Source organism: Corvus hawaiiensis, chromosome 17 (assembly GCF_020740725.1).
Source record: "Corvus hawaiiensis isolate bCorHaw1 chromosome 17, bCorHaw1.pri.cur, whole genome shotgun sequence".
In the NCBI taxonomy this organism is placed as follows: Eukaryota; Metazoa; Chordata; class Aves; order Passeriformes; family Corvidae; genus Corvus; species Corvus hawaiiensis.
Window position 1 is genome coordinate 9,165,647 of NC_063229.1, and position 20,262 is coordinate 9,185,908.

The following is a 20,262-nucleotide window of genomic DNA, read 5'->3' on the forward strand; positions in this document are numbered from 1 at the left end:
TGGTGATGTCGTGTGAAAAGTTGCAGGGAGGTCAGTGGGAAAGGGCTGAGGATGGTGGAGAGGGCTCTGGCACAGGCTCCCGCTTGTCAGGGCGGGTAAGCACCAAATGCCTGACTTGTGATGTTACAGAAACTTTCCACTTGGGCCTTCCTGCTATTTTTAACTCTCCTCCCATCCACCCTCAGTAACCCCAGCCCCACCAGCTGCTGAGGCTAATTAATTCCCCTTTTTCATAATTTTTTTAAACAGAAAAAAATAAGTTCCACTAATCTATCACACAGCCACTCGCCTCCTCCCTCCTGACATGTTCCAGGCTTTCCTCCTCCTTCAGCTCGTGCCTCCATAGCTACAGCCATACCTGTCTTCCAGCTAAAACCCAGACCCGGGTGCAGGAGATCCAGTCCCCCTTGACACCCACACCACTGCTGCTCTGCTGGGTGAGCGGCTGCCCAACAGGGTGATATTTTCATGAAAAATAATCCCTGTGTGCACCCGGGGGGCAGGAGCTGGGACATGCCAGGAAGGAATGACCCCATGAGCAGGCCCCCCTGAGCACAGGTTGCTGTGTGTCACAGGGCTCTCCCCCCCCCGGCAGGCAGATGGGAAGATCATCCCCACAGAGCAAATGGGATTCATTCTCAGGAATGGAATTGTTTGACATTTGTAAGATCAACACAGTGTCTTTAACCGAGGATGGAAAGCAAAGGTAACATGACTGTACAGACTCATTTCACAGTGATGTGAGCAACTAGCTTCCCAGATTATTTTCCATTGTTTTTTCTATGTCCTGGAGTTCTGCCCTCACTGTGTCCAGCCAGTTCTGACAGCAGGTCTGCACCACTGCCTTCATCCTCTGCACAGGGAGAAATCCAGTCACTGCTCATTCCTCAGAGCTGGGAAATGTCCCCTTGCACCAACCCTGACCTTACCCTCAGGCACTGCTGCTTGCACTGGCAGCACGGAGGAATCTGTCACCGTGCCTGGTGCCACTCCACACAGGACTGGCTCTGGGAAGCAGAGCGGTGCTCCAGCAGCCAGCTGGAGCCAGGGACAGTATGAAGGAATGGATTTAGTGGGCTGTTGCAGGGGTGATACTGCTGCCGATCTATGGAGAACCCCTCCCAGCTGGCTCTTTTGTCCCTTTGGCAGCCACTGTGCCTCCTGGGACAGCCCTACATCCCATTGATCCTCATCATCCTCTGCCCCCCGGGGACCCCCGGACCCCATGGCCCCCCGGGAACCCCTCTTCGCTAAGGCTCCTGGGGATGCCCCGTACCCCCCGAAACCTGAGCCGGTCCCCACGGCGACAGCGGGCGGGCTCGGGGACCGGGTGGGGCCCACGCTCACGGGAACGGGCGGAAGGGACGCCCCCTGCCGGCTCCGCCCCGGCACCGGATCCACCGGGCGGGGTCTGGGTTCCCGGGACTGCAAGAAGCTGCGGCAGCCCGAGCAGCCCGGCGGGACTGGCCCCGTGGGGCGGGGACTCGGCTGCTTGCGGGGCGGCCGGGGCCGGGAGGGAGCAGAGGAACGGCCGTCCCGGGGAGCCAGGGAAGAGGCGGCCCCGGTGCACGGGATCAACGGGGATGGGCAGCCGCCTCCGGCCCCGCAGAGCTGCTCGACGCCACGGGCGTTCCGTGCTAATGCACACCCACCCGGTCCTGCCGGCGGAGTGGCAGCGAAGACCGGAGGTGTGTGGGAGAGGCCGAGCAGCTGCCCCGTGCCAGGGCCATGCGGGTGACCGGTGCTGGCCATGACCTCCGGCTATACCGAGCGGGAACGGCTCGGGGAGGCGCCGCTCGCGGGCCCGGTGCAAAGCCGCGCTGGAGGACTGTGTGGTGTTACCCGCGCGGCGGGGCTTCGGGACGGCGTGAGGAGCGCCCGGGGCTGTGGGCCGGGCCGGGGGGAGGGCGGGCAGCGGGGCAGACCCCGGTGTCCCGGCTGGCCGCAATGTCGGGGCAGCCGGCAGGGGCGGGACAGGCCGCAGTTCCCGCTTAGAGCGCAGGACGGCGACAGCCCGCGGTGCCCCGCCGGCCGCGGTGCCCGGTCGGGTCGGGCGCGGCTCCGCGCGCTCCCCTGTCACCACAGCAACTGGCGGCGGCGGCGCAGCCAATGGGCGCGGCCCCCGGCGGGCCCGCGCGCGGCGGCGACAGCCAATGGGCGCGGCCCCCGGCGGGCAGCCCGCGGTCTCCGGGGCAACAGCGCCGCCGCCGCCGCCCCATTGGTGCCGCCCTGCGGAGGGGGCGGGGCCCGGCCGGGGGGCGTGGCCCCACTCGTGGCACCGGGGAGCCGCGTGTCCGCCTCGTGGGCAGCGCGTCCCCCGCCCCGCGCTCCCGTCCCCGGCGGGGGCCGATCCCAGGGAGACGCCGCTGACTTGGGTGGCGGGGACACGTCCACGAAGGCGTCGGTGTTCCCACATGGCGTGTCGCCGAGCGGTGCAGGCCCTAATGGGCAGCCCGGGGACTGTTCGGGCCACGGCTCTGGCGAGGCGACCGGGAACAGTGGGTGTCCCGGGAGCCCGGCGGGCCTGCAGGGCAGGGGTCAAGCGCAGCATTCCGGAGTAATACTCGGTGTCCCGGCCGGTCACACCCGTGCAAAGGCTCCCGCGAGGGGTGTAGGTGCTCCCGAGGGTGCGGGTGTCAGGGTCACCGGGGACATCGGGGTGCCTAGACCGGGGGAGCAGCGGATTACTGGCAGGAGCTGGAGCATCCTCGGTACCTGAGGGCACAGAGAGGTACCGGCGTACCGGGATGCTTGTCTGAAGGTACCGGGTGTCACCGGGGGTTCTGTGCTGTCCAGGTGGGGGTACTGGGGGCTGCCGAGTTGCATCGGTATGGGGGGCATCGGCGTGCCGGGGTAGCGGGGCGTGCCGTGTCTACTGGGGGGGTAGTGGGAGTACCAGGGAGAGCAGGGGTAGCGGGGCGTGCCGGGTAACGGGCGGTACCGGGGGTACCGGGGTGTGCCCCCCTGCCATTCTCTCCAGCAACCCCTCTCGGCGGGCGCCCATTGGCTGAGCGGGATCTGCCCCCCCGCGCCGCGGCCAATGGGCGGCGGGGGGCGGGGCCCCATTGACAGACCCGGCGCGGCGGTGTTTACCGGGGCGGCGGGGGCGGGGCGGCCGCGGCTATAAGAGCGGCACCGGGGGGCGTGCGGCTCCCGGGCTGCCCGCACCGCCCCCGCGCACCCCCGGCCCGCACCCGGACCCGCCGCAGCCACCCCACGCCGTTCCCGACCGAAGCATCTGCTGATTTAGCCGGGGAGGCATCACCGGGGCGGCGGGGAGCGGAGCAACCCCGGGGCGGAGCCCTCGCGGCGTGCAGCATCCCCGGGCAGTGCGGAGCATCCCCGAGCCGGTACAGAACATCCCGGAACATCCTCGAGTCAGCGCCGAACATCCCCGGGTTGGTGCGGAGCATCTCCGAGACGGTACAGAGCATCCCGGAGCATCCTCAGACCGGTACCGAGCACCCTCGAGGTGCTACAGAGCATTCCGAAGCATCCTCGGACCGGTGCAGAGCATCCCGGGACAGGACCGCTGCAGAGCGTGTCCGAGCCGGAGACCACCGGGCCGTCCCGGGGCCCCTCCGGAGCACTGCCGCGGCCGCCGCCCCGGCGGAGCCGGCCCCGCCGTGCGCCCCCGGGCCCCGTCGCGGCCGCCTGCGCCCCGCCCCGCCGCCGCCCGCTCCGCACAATGGGGGCGGCGCGGCGCGGCGCGTAGCGGCGGGCAGGGAGGCGGCGGCGGGAGGGGAGGAGGAAGAGGCGGAGGCGGCGGCGGCGGCGGGGTACCCGGCTCCGGGATGGTGCAGCGCGGCCCGCGGGGCCGGGGCGCGGAGGCTCGGCGGGAGTCCTGCGCCCCACTGCCCGCCCGTGACACCGAGCCCGCCTGGTGCAAGACGCCGAGCGGGCACATCAAGCGGCCTATGAACGCCTTCATGGTGTGGTCCCAGCACGAGCGCCGCAAGATCATGGACCAGTGGCCCGACATGCACAACGCCGAGATCTCCAAGCGCCTGGGCCGACGCTGGCAGCTCCTCCACGACTCCGAGAAGATCCCCTTTGTCAGGGAGGCCGAGCGCCTGCGCCTCAAGCACATGGCTGACTACCCCGACTACAAGTACCGGCCTCGGAAAAAGGGCAAGGTGGGCACCGGAGCAGCCCGTCCGCGGCTCCCAGTGAAGATCAAACCCTCCGTGTTGGGCCGTGTCTCAGCCAGCCGCAGGCAGCCCGCCAAGCTGCCCACCGGCCCCGACACCCCGCAGGAGCCCGCACCAGAGGTGCCCGCTGAGGACAGCCCTGTGGTGCCTGGCACGGCTGCCTGGCACCCGGCACCCGACGGGGAGCACAGCCCCCAGGAGCCCCCTGCACCCCTGAGCCCTACCACACCCTGCCCGGAGCCAGGGAGGTCCCCAGAGAGCGGGTCCCCCTCTCCCATGTCGGCTGGGTCCCCTCCCTCTTCCTTCAGCTCCTCCGACGAGGAGCTGGAGGAAGAGCTGCTGGGGATCATGCCCGGGCGGGCGCCTGCCAGCGCCACCTGTGGTGCCCTGGACTGGTCCGTCTTCGACAAGGACCACGACCTCTTCCCGCGGGGAGGCTCCTCGCACTTCGAGTTCCCGGACTATTGCACGCCCGAGGTGACGGAGATGATAGCAGGGGACTGGCTCATGTCCAGCATCTCGGACTTGGTCTTTACCTACTGAGTCCCACGCTCTGCAGGTAACGCTCAATTTTATTTTCACCCACAATCAGGTCATATCAAAAAACAACCCAGGAAAAAAACAAACAAACCGAAACCAGCTGTTTACATGCAGGAATCAGGTATTTTGCCTTGAAGCTGCTGGAAGGCAGAGCCCCTGCTCCCCCGCCCCTGGCACGCACCCATTCTTCATCCATCTGTCTGTCCGACTGTCGCCTCGTGCCCGCAGGACGCATGGCTGCCCGCCGCGGTTATTTGCCCATGAAATGCATCTCATCGGGTTTTCATTGTCACACCCGGCCGCTTCCCCCCATGGCCCCGGCGCTGACAGCCATGGCTGCTCCTGGCCGCTCCCATCTCTGCCAGCACCGTGTGCCCTCCCGCTCTCCAGGAAGCAGGAGCATCCATGCCACCCCAGCTCTTGGTGCCCACCCCACCTTCCCCATCCCTTGGAGAATGGCTGATTCCGTTTGGTTTTTGACTGCATTGAACGCATGGCTTCAATTTTCTCCTCTTCCTCTCTGCAACCCTTGGGGAGGGATGCCGAGCCATGCCAAACTGTCCCTTCCCAACTCCCTATTTTGTGAGGGGTCCCTGGCTTGGGGGGTTCAGAGTCCCACAGCAGTGTCTCCTTCCCTGTGGCATGTGCTCCCCGCCACTCGCTTTGGGAAGAGTGAAGTTGCACACACGTGACGAGCACGTGGGCGCGGGAGGCTGTGTTGTTTCTTTTGCCAGGCAGTTGTGCAGGGAAAGCTGTGCCACGGAGGGAGCCCGTGTCCGGAGTCACCCCAAAATTGTATGGGGACGAGCCCTTCCCTGAGCAGCCAGCCCTCATTTTAACCTAGGAGCCTGTGCCTGTGCAGGACCTGCTCTGCGTTGGCTGACCTTGGCCAGTGGAGCCAGGTCTCACTGTGCCCGGCCGTGGCGTGTCGTGCTGCCGGGATGGCAGGGAGCAGCATGGAAGGGCAGGGTGGCAGGGAAGGCCAGCTGTGGAAAATCTGCCTTAAGCAACCACACAAACTGGTCCAAGAGCAGCTGCAGCCAGTGCTGGTGGGCGTGTGGGGTGTGGGTGATGCTCTGACGCAGAGCTCCTCCACACAGCACCACTCTGGGCTCTGCTGCCGGCCCCGCCAAGAGCAGGAACATGCTGGCAGGGAAGATGCTGCTGCAGCGGCTCCTCCAGCGGGGATTTTCTTTGCTTTTCCTAATGGCTCCTGCCTGCAACAGCCGCCTCCTCCCACTGCCGGGAGCACGTGGCTGCAGTGCTGGCTCGGCAGCTGCCGCAGGCTGTGGTTGGGGGGGCAGGGGCTGCGCTCTGGTACAGCTGTGCTGGGTGGGGACCCCACACGTCCCTGGGGACGTGGTCATGGCTGGGGCTGGCAGCGTCTGTAGGAGCTGTACTGGGCTCGGTGGCAATTGCTGCATGAAGCAGCCCTTGCAGTCCCCCATGACCCCGATTCCCCAGGGGCTCTGTGTTTGTGGGGGCCCCTCAGAACCCTCCCGGCCAGTGGGGTGCTGGCGGCAGCGGAGCACCTGCTGCCTGGGACTCTGCCTCCCTGTTTTGGGGCTGACAGTTCCCCCAGTCACAGGCTACCCCGTGCCTGCCCTTGCTGTCAGGCTGGACTGAGCCATGACCAGGGGAAGGACATCCCCCTCTCATGTCCTGGCATCCCCTGAGGTTGCCTCCAAGTAGGTGTCTGGCCCTGCTGCTGGTGGCCCTGGCTCAGCCATGGGGATAGGCACTGCAGTACAGGGAGAGGTGTGTCCCCAGGCCCTTTGCAGGGATGCTTGATGTCCCCCAGCCCAGTCCCTGGGGGCCTCTCGAGGCCCCCCGCGATGGTCAACCATCAGCAGTGTAGATGTGTCGGTGTGTAGCGGTAGCTGTGCGTGTGTGTTGGCATTAGCCACGGTGTTTCGGTACCCCCGTGCGGGTGCCAGCCTGCGGAGCCAGGCGGGCATCACGCATCAGACACGTGTTCCCTGGATAGAGCGCGTCCTCTTCTCTGCGTCCCCTCCCTCCCCGGCCATCCCCCACCGGATCCAGTCCCGCCCCCAAAAGGTGGAAAAGCCAAATAAACGCCGGGACAGCCGTGGTTCTGGCAGCCTGCTCCCGCCTCACCGCCGCCTCGGGGGGACTCTGCCTTCCCACCCCCTGGGCAGCCCCGCGCCAGGAGCATCTGAAGCCCCCTCCCATGTGTGAGCCGGGTTTGGGGTTCCCGTGGGATCCAGCGGCCCCAGAGCTCTCTGACACACACAGATCTCACCCAGCACCTCGGTGCCTTCTTGGGGTGCACAGCCACCCCGTGCTGTGGCCAGGGGTTTTCAGGGAGGGCAACGAGGCTGACGGTCACCTGCCCTCCATCCCTGTCCATGGGGAAGCCAAAGCCCCCAGGTACCAGCAAGGCCTGAAGCCACACTGAGGGTCTCGCATCACATGTGTGCTTTGCTGACCCTGGAGCTCAGGGCTCAGCTTCCATTCCTAGGGAGGACATGGGTCCCAGTGGTCCCCTATGTGCTGTGCATCACCCTTGAGCCAGGGTGATTCCTCCACAGACTGTCAGGCGAAATATTTCCTCAGGAGCAGGTTCTGGGTCAGTGCCAGAACTGGAGCCAGCGCCGGGGTCCCCTGCCCTGGCCGCAAGCACAACATCATCCGCTTTGTCCCTGTCCCCACCCCTGTCCCCCTCCTCGAGTCTCGCCGGGTGTGTTTGTCAGGGAGAACCGTCGTGGACAGTGGTGGATTTTCTGTGCCGTGTGGTTGTAGTGCTTAGAGACCCCCCCAGCGTGCGGCCCCCTCCCGCTGCGCCCCCGCTGCCTGGTGCTGGCTGGCATGCGTGTGCGAGCGTGTGTGCGTGCGCGTGCGACATCCCGTCATCACTCCAGACAAAGCGAATAATAATAATAATAGTAATAATAAATAATAAAAATAAACCAAACCTCTCTCAGGAAGCAGCTGCCCTGGTGGCGGCCGAGCGGGCCGGGGGTCCCCGGAGCTGGCGGGGCCCCGGTGCAGCCTGCAGACGGGTGCCAGCGCTCGGGGTCACCTTTGTAGTGTTGTGTTAGTGAAGGGTCCCTGTGTCTGTTACCGTGGAGAAACAGGATTTTAGCCGAGGGGCAGTGACGACCCCATCTGGGCCCGTCTCGGGGGTGTGACACTGCTGGCCCTTGCTCTGTGGAACCTCGGCGAACAATTATCCTGACTGTTGTGATTATGGAATAAAGTGTGTTGGTCTGCTCCCCACGGCTCCGGCTCTTTCTGTGCTGCCTCACTCCTCTCAGGGGAATTTGGGGTTCCCAGGGCTATGTGAGGTCCCCAGGGAGATGTGGGATTCCCAATGGCCAGCATCCCTAACATGTCACTTCCCACCCTGAACCCCAGTTCCTATGGGCTCTCCCACACTGGGGAGGTTCTCCCTCATCAGTCGGTGTGGACTGGGCGTCCCTGGGAGCAGTGTGAGCATGTGCACGTATGTGCACGTATGTGCCTGTGCATATGCAGCCCCTGGCCCCACCCGTGTGTGTGTGTGTGGGCAATCCCGGCACCGCCCCCGACTCCGTTCAGCCAGGGGGAGGGGACCGAGGGTAATAAGCGGAGGGGGAGGGGACCGGGGGTACTAATCCAGACCCACAGGAGGGCCCAGGGGGGGCCACGAGGTCACGCGCCACTTGCATCACACCCAGACCCCCGCCCCCAGTCTCGCCGCAGCTGTTGCCACGGCAACAAGAGGAGCCCAGAGCATCCCCGGGTACTGCCAGCCCCTCCTGCTGCCCCGGCGCTGCTGGGGACCGGGCTGTCCCCGAGGGAGGGAGAAGTGCAGGGGTTGCCCATGCCACAGTGACCCCCAAGTCTGCAGGCTGCACCCACGGGAGAGCCCCCAGCACCGCCCGCAGCCTGGGCGGTGCCACAGGGGCAGCAATGTTCCAGTGTGGCGTCACCGCAGCCCCCGGCCGTGGGATTCGTCTCTGCGCAGGGACACTGCCGAGAGCAGGGGGGACCATGGGGCAGCTACGGTCACAGCTCACTGGCCCTCCTGACCTTGCCAAAGGTCAGGGCCACACGGAGCTGGTGTGCAGCCTCCAACATGGCCTGCACAGGCACGTTGCCACTGGCCTGGGTCTGAGTCACACATGGCAGTGGCCTCTTGGCTGCCCCAAAGGTGCCACATACCTCCCACCACCACTCCTCCTTCCCCCCTGCCGCCCAAAGGCTCTCCCTCCCAAAGGGCTCCAAGCGCTATTGAGAAAATGGCTCCTGTAGAAGCCACAGGGAATTAAAAAAGAGCTAACAAGGCTGCCAGCCTTGAGCCATCCAGCCAAAACTTCTTCCAGTCTGGTGAAGGCAACTGTATCATCCCAGCTCAGTGGACCATGCCCTGGGAATTGGGCATCATGCCCGGGATCTCCTCCTGCAGCCAGGCACCCGGCCTGGGGTACAGGGCAGGCCGGGAGGTCAGGCTATTTCCAGCCCCACACTGCTGATGGGGGGGACACCCCGGAGAGCCAGCGGCACACACAAGGCCTGGCATTGGCCCAGAGGAAGGCAGATGGATGGAGAGCAGTGACCGGGGCACGCACGCACCCTTTGGCTCTGCTCCTGCTCCTCTTCCCACGGGCTTGCTGGGTGTGAGGCCATGCTGAGCTGGCCTGGCCACTGCAGGGAAGGTGCCAGTTCTGGGCCACAGGGTGCCACAAGAGCGGATCTGGCAGCCCCGGCCTGGGAAGGGCAGGAAGTGTGTTTAGTAACTGTTTATTTTACAGTTTTAGGGTTTGTAGAAATCTGCATTTACAGGGGGTGTGTAAGTCTTTGTACAGAGTAACTGAAGCACCCGCAGCCATGGTCTCCTCCTAGGCCCTTCCCCCTGCCAGGGACAACACAAGAATTAAAGTGCATCATGGCCAGGGAATGGAGGGGCTGCAGGGGCTCCTCCTGGGGGGCTTCAGCCATCCTCCCTCAGGGTGGTGTACAGAGCAGTCCTGGGCCCTCCAGCAGCATCCCCAGGTCACCACACTCTCCTGCAACCAGTGGTTTCTAAAGTGCTAAGTGACCCAGCTCCCAGTCCTGCTCTGCTGCTCTGGGAGTTGCAAGGGAACAGGAATTGGCTCTGCCTTCAGCCACACGGGGAGGAGCCCCCTGAGCAGCCCCAGGTCTCTCCAAGGGCACTGGCACCATCGAGGAGGGAACAGGTCTTGGTGCCTGCCTGGACAAGGGCAGTTTCACACACTCCACATTTCACCTGCAGAGGCAAAGGGAACTCCTGCTCAGAACTTCATGGGAACACAAGTCAGGAATGACAACTGCCCACCTGCCCTCTGTCCAGAAAGGCACAGCCCTTCCATGAGCAAGGGCCCACGGAGCAAACCAGAACATACCCAGGGCAGTAGTGGGCCAAGAGGGGTGGAAGTGGGGGGTGCTGAGCTTTGCAGGGGATGAGTTTTCTTCTCTATCCCCAAATCCCTTCAACTAACACCTCATTTTCAGGTGTGCAGCCCCTGGGCATGGCACAGATGGCTTTGGGCACAACAGAGCAATGATGAGGCAGCGGGAGGGAGCTGTGAGGGACAGGTAAGGGCACTTGAGGGAGATTTAGCAGCTTGGGGGAGAGGTAGAGGCATAGAGTGTCTATTGGCTTTGTCTCAGTGGGACACCGAGTCGTCTAGAAGGATTTGCCGCTTAGCTTGGAGAGCAGGGAGCGCTGGGACTGCCAAAGGGACTGGTGGGGAGATGGAAGCTATGCAGGGGTCAGGGTGGCCTTTCTGGGAAACCCCTCATGTTGTTTCCAGAGGCGATGCTGAAGCCTGATCAGCTTGTGGGGAAGGTTTTTTGACACATTTCCTAGTGCAACTTCTATCCTGTGCAAAGTGTTTCACAAGGTGGAAAAAGCCTTTCTCCATGTGGGCATGTTAGTGTCCACTTCCAGAGCTATTAAAGAAGTCTGCAATGGGTGTTTACAGTGCCACTAAGACTTGTGGTAGCATAACCTGGCACATGACAGCACGCACCTTCGGCAGGGTGACTGCACTTGTGTCTCACTTCACTGACCCCAGATATGGTCACAGCACTGCCAGTGCAGCAGTGGCAGTGCCTGAGAGCTGAGGGGAGCTAAGGTCTGCTCCTGCCCCCTGCAAACAGATCAGGCTGCAAAGATGAGGAAGGAAAAAGAGCCAGGGAATGTTATACACTGAAGAGAAGCTCACAGCATTGTGCTGGCGGGGTTGTGGGAAAGGTTTGGCTCTACTCAGAGGGTGCCTACAGGACAGGGAAGAGCTGGAGCACCGGCAAAGCTGAAGGCAGATCGTGGGGCAGACTGGAGCCATGAAGAGCCAAAGGGCTGCCCTGTTCCTCAGGAGTGCAACAGCGCTCCACGCCCACACACGCAAGCACCCAGACCAAACCCTGTTGGACTCTCTCCTCCAGGCAAGGATCTGCTCTCACTCCCACTAGTTTTCCCCAATGGAGAACGCAGGATCATTTGGGCACAGCCCACACACAGCTCTCCTTTTGTACAGTCACCTGAACAGCCAAACTTGTCCATACCTCTGTTTCCTCAGGGGACAGCGGCAGTGCCTGTCTGCTCACCCTTGCACAGGGAGAGGGGAACAAGGTGAGCACGGTGTGGGAAACCGTCCTGCTGGGCCGGTTCCCTCAGTCTGTCACAAAGGCCAAAAGCGTCACTGGACGCAACAATAAAAAAAAAATAATCTTCAGACAGGTCGTTTCTGGACACGTCCTTCATCAAATATCAGCCCTTCCCACCCGGGAAGGATGCAGTGACAGGGAAGGCCCTTCCTCCAGCTTCAGGGGAAAATCTGCAGTTCAAACTTGGGTGCCCACTCCAGTGCGCTCTTCACAACGGCCAGGGCAGCTGCTCCCAGTGCCACCGTCAGCCCCATCACTGCCAGCTTGACAAAGCGGTTGGTCCGGGGCTTTGTCAAGATGGATTTTGTCCGCTCCTCCCCTCGGAGCCGCTCCTCCCCTCGGAGCCGCTCCCTGAAGCGCTGCCTCAACACAGTGTCTGGTCTCTGCTGCACTGATGCCAACTCAAAGTCCTTAAAAGTGGAAGCCGCAGTTCTGCAAGAGAAGGAACAGGTCAAGGAGTGTCCTCCGCTCACCTCGGAGACCAGCCTCCAGTCACGAAGATCTCCACAGGGAGGCAAGACCTGGCAAGGGGATGCAGGGAACACATGGGCTGCCCAGCACTCACCGTTCCGCCTGAGCTGCCTGAGCTGCCTCCTTGGTGAGTTCGGATGGTGGGAACTGGACAAAAAGGTCCCCAGCTTTGCTGATCAGGGACTCATAAGGAAGGTCCTGTGGGATCTGGGACAGGAGGTGGTGGACAGAGGCCATGTCACACTCGCAGTCCAGAACTTCCTGCTCCCGGTGCAGCACGATCTACAGAGGAGTGACAGGAGGACAGACAAGGAAGTGGGGACAACTCCTTGGTACATGCTGGCACTTGCTTCAGAGCCAGAAGAAAAAAACACTTTACTTCCAGCTGAAAGACCTTCTTCAGGAGGACACACTGCAGTGAAGCATTCACTGGGAAGAGAAATGCCAAACCCCTTCTGAGACTCTGAGGCCATGGAAAGCCTCTTTAGGTCTGTCTGCTGAGCAGAGCTTGCTATTGGCAGGTCAGAGGTGTGGGAAGAACCTCAGCAGGGTTTAACTCCATGACTTGCCCTCTGCCATAGGAGGATGGGCAGGGGGACACGTAGTGCAGGGCTGTCCCCAGCCAGCCAGGCATCCCAGCATGAGACCAGAAGCAGGACCAGTACATGAAAGGAAATAAAAACACTGTATCATGCTGCCTGCACAGCACTGAACTGGTATGGCCTGCACATTTGGACACTCTCAGGCTGCCAAGTTCCCCTGGATCCTACCTGCCCTTTGCCATCACCAAGGACATCACTGACCTTGGGGGGCTCTGCAGAGCAGGGTGCAGCTGGGGACAGCACCAGCACTGGGTTTGCCAGCCTCCCTCTGCAGCCCCAAACTCCCACCACCTCAGAACAGCGCAGTTAATCCCCAACCATTCCATCAATACCTACCACAGCCGCAAAATAAATGGGCATCAGTGGGTGGCAAGCCAGGAAGAAGTCATACAATCGCACAACGTGCCGGAAGTCGGACAAAACGTGGCCAAACCAAGTGATCAGCCAGCTGAGAGCAAAGATGGTTCCCACCTCCGCACTACAGAGAGAAAGAACCATTAGGTCAGCCTGGAAACAGGGATGAAATGCTCCCAAAGCCACCCCAGCCGTGCCTGGGGAAATAGAGCTGGCTGTCAGTGGAGCACTGAACCCACCCCCAGAGCAGGAACTGCACCTCTGACACAACCCCCAGGCACAGTGATGCCACTACTTGTGTCACATCCAGTGGGGGCCACAGCAGAGGCCAAACGCTGCTTCCAGGGGACCCTGAATGTGTGATCTATCATGGCACTGTCTGGCTTGCTGGCCTGAGGGCAACTGAAGCCCTGCAGCACAGCCAGATGTTTGAGTTCCTTCCCACACTGAGGGCTTACTAATTCTGGGAGTTTGCAATCAGGGTTGGTACCCAAAGACATCTTGGCTGTGAAACAAGACACACCTGCCCCAAAAAGGGTTCTGAACTGACTCTTCCCATTCACCTTCCTGCTTCTGCTTCATCTGCCCAGGCACACTTGTGTGTCCCTAATGCAACATCGGGGAATTATCCCCAGAACTAACAACAAACCACAGCAAGGTGCCAGCAGCCACACAAGTGGTCACGTGAAGCAGTTGTAGCATTTTGTACAACACTGTCCCCAAATCCCCAGCCTTTCCAACACAGACTGAAGACAACTGGGATGAAGATAGCAGAATGTAAAGCCCCTCCAGACAGGCAGCACAGGTTTGAGCCTGCTCAGAAATGAGTGCCACATGGCTTTGGGGTGTCACCATCAGCTGTGGGACAGCTGTGGACTCCCTGAAAAAGTCACTGTGGTGCTGGGGATGTGCTGGTGCAAACGGCCCTATGAACAGTAACCTGAGACCAGCAGCAGGGGAGAGCCAAGAGGCTCTAAGGGAACATTTGCATACCTCTGCATGAAGTCATGCACCTCAGGGTTCACCCGGTCTATGATGGGCATCAGGTAATTTAAAATGTGCTTGGTATTATCCATCGTTGGGTCCATAAAATCCCTGAGGAAAGATTTAAAAAAAGCTTTGTGAAGCAACAATGTCAGCCGGCTCTCCCTCCAGGGAGGCAGCAGAAGGTGAAGTACATGCAAGAAACAGCCTTGCTGGCAGGGTGGCCCCCAGCCCCAAAGAATTCTGTCTCTTTGGAACAGCCTCCTTCCTGCTTGTCTGGGACACACAGGGCTGAGCTGCACACAGAACCCAGGCCCAGACCATCATGCTGCTGTCAGCTGACACTTCTTATTTTGCTGCTGTGCACACAAGAACCTCAAAGCCTTTCCAGCACCCAAGATCTGACTCCTGCCTGGGAGAGGAGAGATAATCCCTCCAAACCACACTCCCCAGCTGGAAGCCTGCTCTTATTTCAGTGCACAGACAGGAGAGACTCTTCATGTGAAGTACAGGACACCGGCAATATAGACCACAGTGCCCAGGGCTATGCAAGGACAAGTGGGAGGCAGGTGCTGAACCAGCCCCCAGGACTGGAGAGGCTCTGACAGCCACACAACCATGAATAATGCATGTGCGTTGGCTTTTCCAGCTCCAAGAGATGCTACAAATTAACTGACAGCCGTCAATTCTCCCTTCCCCAGGGCACAGCTCCCTGCGAAGCCATGTGCTGTTGTGGGTCAGGCTGTTCTCACAGCACCCCTCTGGGTACAGGCACGACAGGAAGCTGCTTTAACGCAAGGCTCTGCCTTCCCAGCTCCCTTTCCAGGCCAGCTCCACCTGCGCAGGTATCCCCACAGCCTGAGGACACGCAGTTGGCTCCTCTCCTCCCACTGAGTACCTGAGATGATGCGTCGAGAGCTTCTCCACCAGTGCTGTGGCCAGCCTGTCCCCCACCACCAGGAGGAAGGTGACCACGATGTCATGGTATCCCTGGTAGTAGTGCAGCTGGGGGTTGCGCTTGAGGACGTGGAGGATGATGTCGATGAGCTCCTCCTGCAATACTTCCCTCTGGTCATCCGGCATCCCTGTGGGAACAGCAGAGGTGGCACAGCTGTGTCACCTACCAGTGCCTGCTGTGGGAGCAAGGACGACTGTGGTGTGCAAGGAGCACCTGTGCATTTACTAAATTGCCTGATCCCAAGGGAAGTGGTGCACAGGGGAGGGAGGTAAAACTGGCAGAAAAAACTATTCAAAGCCCTAATGCTGTCTCCCAAAACTCTCCAGGCCCAGGGAAAGCTGGCCAGTTGCTGAGAGGTTTAATCTTTAGATCTGCAGAACCCTTATCTGCAAGGAAGCCACTGTGGAGGATGAGAGCAGGGTTTACTGATGTTTGCACAGTGCTGCTGTGAAGAGAGAATTGTTCTGCACATCCAGCACTGATGAGGATGTTTTAGTAATTTTTAATTTCCCAGGAGTTCTAGAAAAAAATTCAACGGGACCCATTTTCACAGAAACTGTGCCAACTGCATCAGACTGCGAGGCCTCCACCAGAACAACTTTGTATCAGTCCCCTGCTAACAACGTGTTTAGGGACAGGATGTCACAGGGAAAACATTGTTCCTGCCCTGCACAGCTGCAGCCAGTTTCTGGCAGTCCTTGTCAACAGATAAAACGCCCAAAGGCCAAGCAGAGAGTCCCAGCAGAGATCCTGCAATGACAAAGTTCTCCTTTTCCTCTGCTTCACTAATGTGGTTAAAAATAGGCAGGAGGCTGCCATTCAAGGGCAAAAAAATCCGTAGGAGCAGAGCCTTCAGGAATCAGGCCTGCACACAGCATCCACGCCTGCAAGAATCAGAGCGAATCAAGTGTTTACACAAAATAAAAGTGGCAGAAGGGGGAAGCAGGTTCTGGCCAAAAATAATGACTGCTCTGCACAGAAAGCTGCTGGATTTAGCATTTTATAAATAACACAAGGCACAAGTCTCCCATCAGAACTAAACAACTGCAAAACCATTTTGCTTCTAAATGTTCCAAGTGCTATTAAATTTGGTGCAAGAACCTGATTTTGAGACTGTTTTATACCAGGGGTTGTTCTAAGCACAGACAAACCCGCCTTCCCTGGCCCTGAGCTAGACCATGGACTAAAATAAACCAAAGCAAATGGCATGTTTCTCAAGCTTTCCATCTGTCCTAATCTCAACAGGTCATAGTGCACAAGATCCATGCAGGATCTGTCCTCTCTCTGCTGCAACTATCTAGCAGTAGCAGCCTGCTGGCAGAGGGGCTCAGTGGGGCAGGGGAAGTGCAACGTTGAAAGAGCCACATCAAAAACCATCTGTGCAGAGACAGCTGAAGGAAACTGATGACTGCAGAAGGGCTTCACTGCAAGAAGCAGCTGCTGTGAGCTCACCAGAAAAAAGTTTTCTAGAAGTCAGGCCCCTGGAGTAATGGAGTGTCACCTTCTGCAGCCTCCCAGGGAAGTCTGAGCCAGGAGGAGCCCCATGGCATTGCTCTTGCCCCCACAGAGTGGGAAGAGCAGAATTCTCCCTCACCTGGTGGGAAGCGGCGCAAGGATCGCCGCACATCCAGTAACACTTGCTGGTAATCCTTACTGTCCTCTCGTAGCTCCTTCCCTGCTGAGAAAAAGAGGAACAGGGTTCACATGAAGTAGCGCAACCGTACTGGGAAGAGAATGAGGTGAGGGAGCTGGGAAGATCCCTGCTGAAGGTGGACATGAGGCTGCACACACTCTCTACTCCACTGTATATCCCCTTTTTCATGTCAGCCCTGTCCCTGCACTTTTACTGCCACACACTCTGATGCTAGCAGCAAATGAGGCAATTATTTCTTTAAACAACACATGTTAAAGTGCTTAAACTGACAGCACTCCCAGCACTCCTAGAAACATCTCTGCTCCACAGTTTTGCTGTGCAATTCAAAGTGTACTCAGCAGCAGAACCGGAAGAGTGCTGTGGAGACCACAAAGAATCATTTATAAAATAGAAACAATTCAGAAGAAAACCTCACCCAGGATTAGCTAAGACAGTTAAAACAGAAAAGTTCAGCAAGCCAGCAAATTCCTTCTATGCGATCATGTAAAGTTAAACATTGTCTTCCAGCAGCTCTGGTCACCTCACATCACCCCTAATGTCACCCGGCTCTTGACTGAGGCGGGGGGGTGCACATTTCCAAACGACCACAGAATCAGGAACAACAACAAAACCTGTCCTAGGTGACTATAAAAGCTACAGGACCCAGAGCTCCTGCATTGCTAAGGTTTAAAAACCATGTGGGTACTTCACCAGGAAGGTTGTTGTCCCTGTGCCTGTTCTGACCAAAAACCACACATGCTTCACACAACAAACTACTTCCTGCAAGTGACACCTCGGGAGGATTTTGGCCATGCCAGGGCTCAGCACAGCCACCTCTTCATGGGAACAAAACAAATCAAGTCTGACTCTTTCTGCTGCAGGTGAACTTACATATGTCAGCTAATGCTCAGGGCCACGCTGACCGTGTCCATAATGAACTGATTCCATGACTATCACTAAAGGAAACAACAAATGTTGTTTTCAGAAGTGGTGTATTGTTTACATACAGCACACTATTGGTGCTGCAGTGAGTCCCCTTTGTACATGAGCTTAGTGGGAAATGCAACACACAGAGGGAAAAGATAGGTCAGAAAGCACGTTCCTCCTCTAGTGACAAAGGTCACTGAGCCGTTCTTCCTGAGCAGCTGAGTCCAGGCTGTTCCATACCTGGAAGAGGGGGCAGGTCGTCTGTATTAACACTGAGCAGCTTTGGCCACACTTTGCACCGGATCTCATCCGTCAGGAGCCCGCCCTCGCTGATTGCCATCCGCCTCAGCACCGCCACGTCGATGGGCTCACTGTTCAGAGCCTGGTAAATCTCTGCCACTTTTCTTTTCTTCTTAGCATCAAAGTCTGCAAAAGGTCACAGAGATGTGAGCTGACAGGCAGTGCCAGCACACAGCGGGGGCGAGCAACAGCCACTCACAGCGATGTCACACACACACATGAGGGAGATGACACAGGACAGTCGTCACACTGTCAGGACAGGGATGACTCTCGTGGTGACTCCTCCAGCTGAGTGTCCCCATTTCTGCAGGCTCAGCATTGGGGGCACCTCAAAGGGCACTCTCACTGCTTGCTATTAACCCTGGGGGTCCCACCGTGGGAGGCAAATGCTGCTTCTCCTGAAACAGGAGCCACCACCAGTGTCCAGACAGATCCCTCGGCTCCCATCCTTCCCAATGGCTCATGGCTCCCTATGGGACCAAGACAGCCCTGCAAAGCCATCCCAAAACTCTTTGCTCTTTGATGCAGCTGCCAGCTCAGATGTCAAGTGTCTCCCAAGACCAGAACTTAGCAAAGCATTCTAAAAAAGTTAGGAAAGTGTTCCCAAAGCTGTGTTCCTACCAACTCCCAGGTGCAGCCGCCCTAGGAAAAAGCCTGAGCATTTCCACTGACAGCAACAGACATAAGAAAGGACATAATTATACCAGAGTTAAAGAATCATAAGCACACTGACTTGTCCTACAACAAATCCAAACCTGCCAGGCATCAGCACACACACAGCTCAGCAAGTAGGAAACAATTCCCACTGTTTTGAGGAGCACAGGAACTCGGGGCAGGGAGGAAAGGGGGTAATACGCAAAGCACACGGTGCTTGGGTTAGACACACTTACAGGACACCAGAGCACTTCCCAGAGAGCGGAGAAGGGACACTACTTCACACCACATGGTGGAATTTGTCACCGCTGCCTCATGTGAGGAAGGAGAGAAGTGGCCGAGAGCCACTCGATATCCCACACTGGAGGAGTTCCCAGTAAGGAGGCTTTGCTGAGCAGCCGCAGGACTGGAGTGCAGGATGACGACACAAACGCTGCTTCTCCCTAAAGGCTTTTCCCATAGATGCAACGACTCTTGGGATCCAAACAGGAGTCGTTCTATAAGGGCCGTGTCTATAGGATTTGGGGTGGGAGGAATTAAAAGGATCTCGATGGAGAAACAGCTGTTTCCCAAGGCCGCACCCTCCCGGCAGCGATAGGGGAGCTCATTCCTCTGCCCACGTGGCACCTCAACCACTGCCCCGGCCCTCTGCCTGCGAGCTCCCGGCTGGAAGTGCAGCTCTCAGCGAGGTCTGAAGGGAGCTGGCAGGTCGGCAGGCTGCTCACACACTCGGACGATAAATAGGTCGAGCAGTGGATGCTCTCCCTTCTCAAAGACCCTTTTTAAACACTTCTTGGATCAAAACAAGCTGTAACAGCCTACGACAGAGCTCCGCCTCCCTCCGAATTCCAAGTTCCTGGTAACATTAAATCTCCTATCGCTCATACAGTGACTACAGTTTCTTTTATTTCCTTTCCCGCCCCTTGTGTAAGCCGAGTTATTTGCACAACAGAAGCCAGCTCTGCTCAGCCGGTTCCCTATTCCCAGCCAGTTCCCTACCCCCAGCTGTTCCTGATCCCCTGCCACACGCACACACTGGGCTGTCACATACCGATGCCTGGGGAAGGAGGAGACAAAGCCTACGGGAGAAAAAACTCCTGTTCACACACAAAGAACTTAAGGAATAGTGGGAAGGAAGGAGCACATCTTGCGGGCTCCTCCTCTCCGACTTAATGATAAAGACCCCAATAATTACACTTTTCAAACATAAAAAGGACAATAGCTGCGAGTATTACCAAAACCAGTGCATTTCAAAGCATGTTTTATGCAACCACAAGACCTTAACTCGCAGGTTCACACTTGGAAGAAGAGACACAACCCCAAGGTGACGGCGGTCTAAAACCCAGGTGGGTCCGTCGGTGCTTCTGCAGCGCTGCAGGCACCGAGCACCGGCACACGGCCTCGCCAGGTCGGGCCAGACCCAGCGCTGCCGCAAAGCCCTCGGTCACTGCCGGGACCGCCAGCACCAACCGCGCCCGGCTGCTTCCTGTCCGCCCGAGCCCGCGGCGGCCGCACAGTCGCAGGGTGGGCCGAACCCTCCGCTCGGTCCCGGGACCCCCGGTTCTCCCGCCCGCTCCCGCCGGGGCGGCTCCGAGCGCAGCGCCGGCCCCGCCCCGCCGCCAGGGGGCGGCGCCGCGCCCGCAGGGGGCGCTCCAGCCCCCGCCCCCTCAGCGGAACCACCGTCCCCCGCCCGCCGGGCCCGGCCCAGCCCGTACCGTGGCCGCCGACACCGTTGCGCGGCGGGCTCTGCCGGGCCATGTTCCCGGGCGCTGCGGCGCATTCCGGGCCGGACACCGGACCGGGCCGGGGCTCCGCGCTCCCCGCGCCGTCCGGTCCCGTCCCGCCCCCGCCCGCTCCCCCCGCCCCCCGCCTGCCGGCGCGCGGGCGGGACGTCACGGCGCCGCAATGCGCAGGCGTGGCGCTGCCAGGAGGGTCACGCAGGCGGCGGCAACCGCGCATGCGCAAACCGGAACGTGCAGCCTGCCCCCACCCGCCCGAGTGCGCCTCAGGGGTTATTTAAAACAAAACAAAAAACCAAACCCCCAACCCTCC

General features: G+C 59.6%; 2 protein-coding genes across 6 annotated transcripts; one reads left to right on the forward strand and one right to left on the reverse strand.

Moving 5' to 3' along the window:
- Positions 1 to 3,756: 3,756 nt before the first annotated feature.
- SOX12 (SRY-box transcription factor 12) lies at positions 3,757 to 7,927 on the forward strand. Its single transcript, XM_048321843.1, has one exon. The coding sequence runs from the start codon at positions 3,795 to 3,797 to the stop codon at positions 4,692 to 4,694; it is 900 nt and encodes a 299-aa protein (XP_048177800.1). The 5' UTR covers positions 3,757 to 3,794; the 3' UTR covers positions 4,695 to 7,927.
- A 1,494-nt stretch (positions 7,928 to 9,421) lies between these two features.
- TBC1D20 (TBC1 domain family member 20) lies at positions 9,422 to 20,053 on the reverse strand. Of its 5 annotated transcripts, none has more exons than XM_048321841.1 (8): positions 19,926 to 20,053; positions 17,497 to 17,682; positions 16,291 to 16,371; positions 14,637 to 14,823; positions 13,748 to 13,849; positions 12,737 to 12,878; positions 11,893 to 12,080; positions 9,422 to 11,759 (listed from the first exon to the last, which is right to left on the reverse strand). In XM_048321841.1, exons 1-8 carry the CDS (start codon positions 19,966 to 19,968, stop codon positions 11,486 to 11,488), a joined length of 1,203 nt encoding a protein of 400 aa, XP_048177798.1. In that variant the 5' UTR covers positions 19,969 to 20,053; the 3' UTR covers positions 9,422 to 11,485. The 5 variants fall into 5 exon arrangements, with proteins under 5 accessions (XP_048177798.1, XP_048177797.1, XP_048177799.1 ...); XM_048321840.1 differs by having other exon boundaries at positions 16,291 to 16,374; XM_048321842.1 differs by lacking the exon at positions 19,926 to 20,053 and adding an exon at positions 19,490 to 19,754 and having other exon boundaries at positions 16,291 to 16,374.
- Between the last annotated feature and the right edge of the window lie 209 nt (positions 20,054 to 20,262).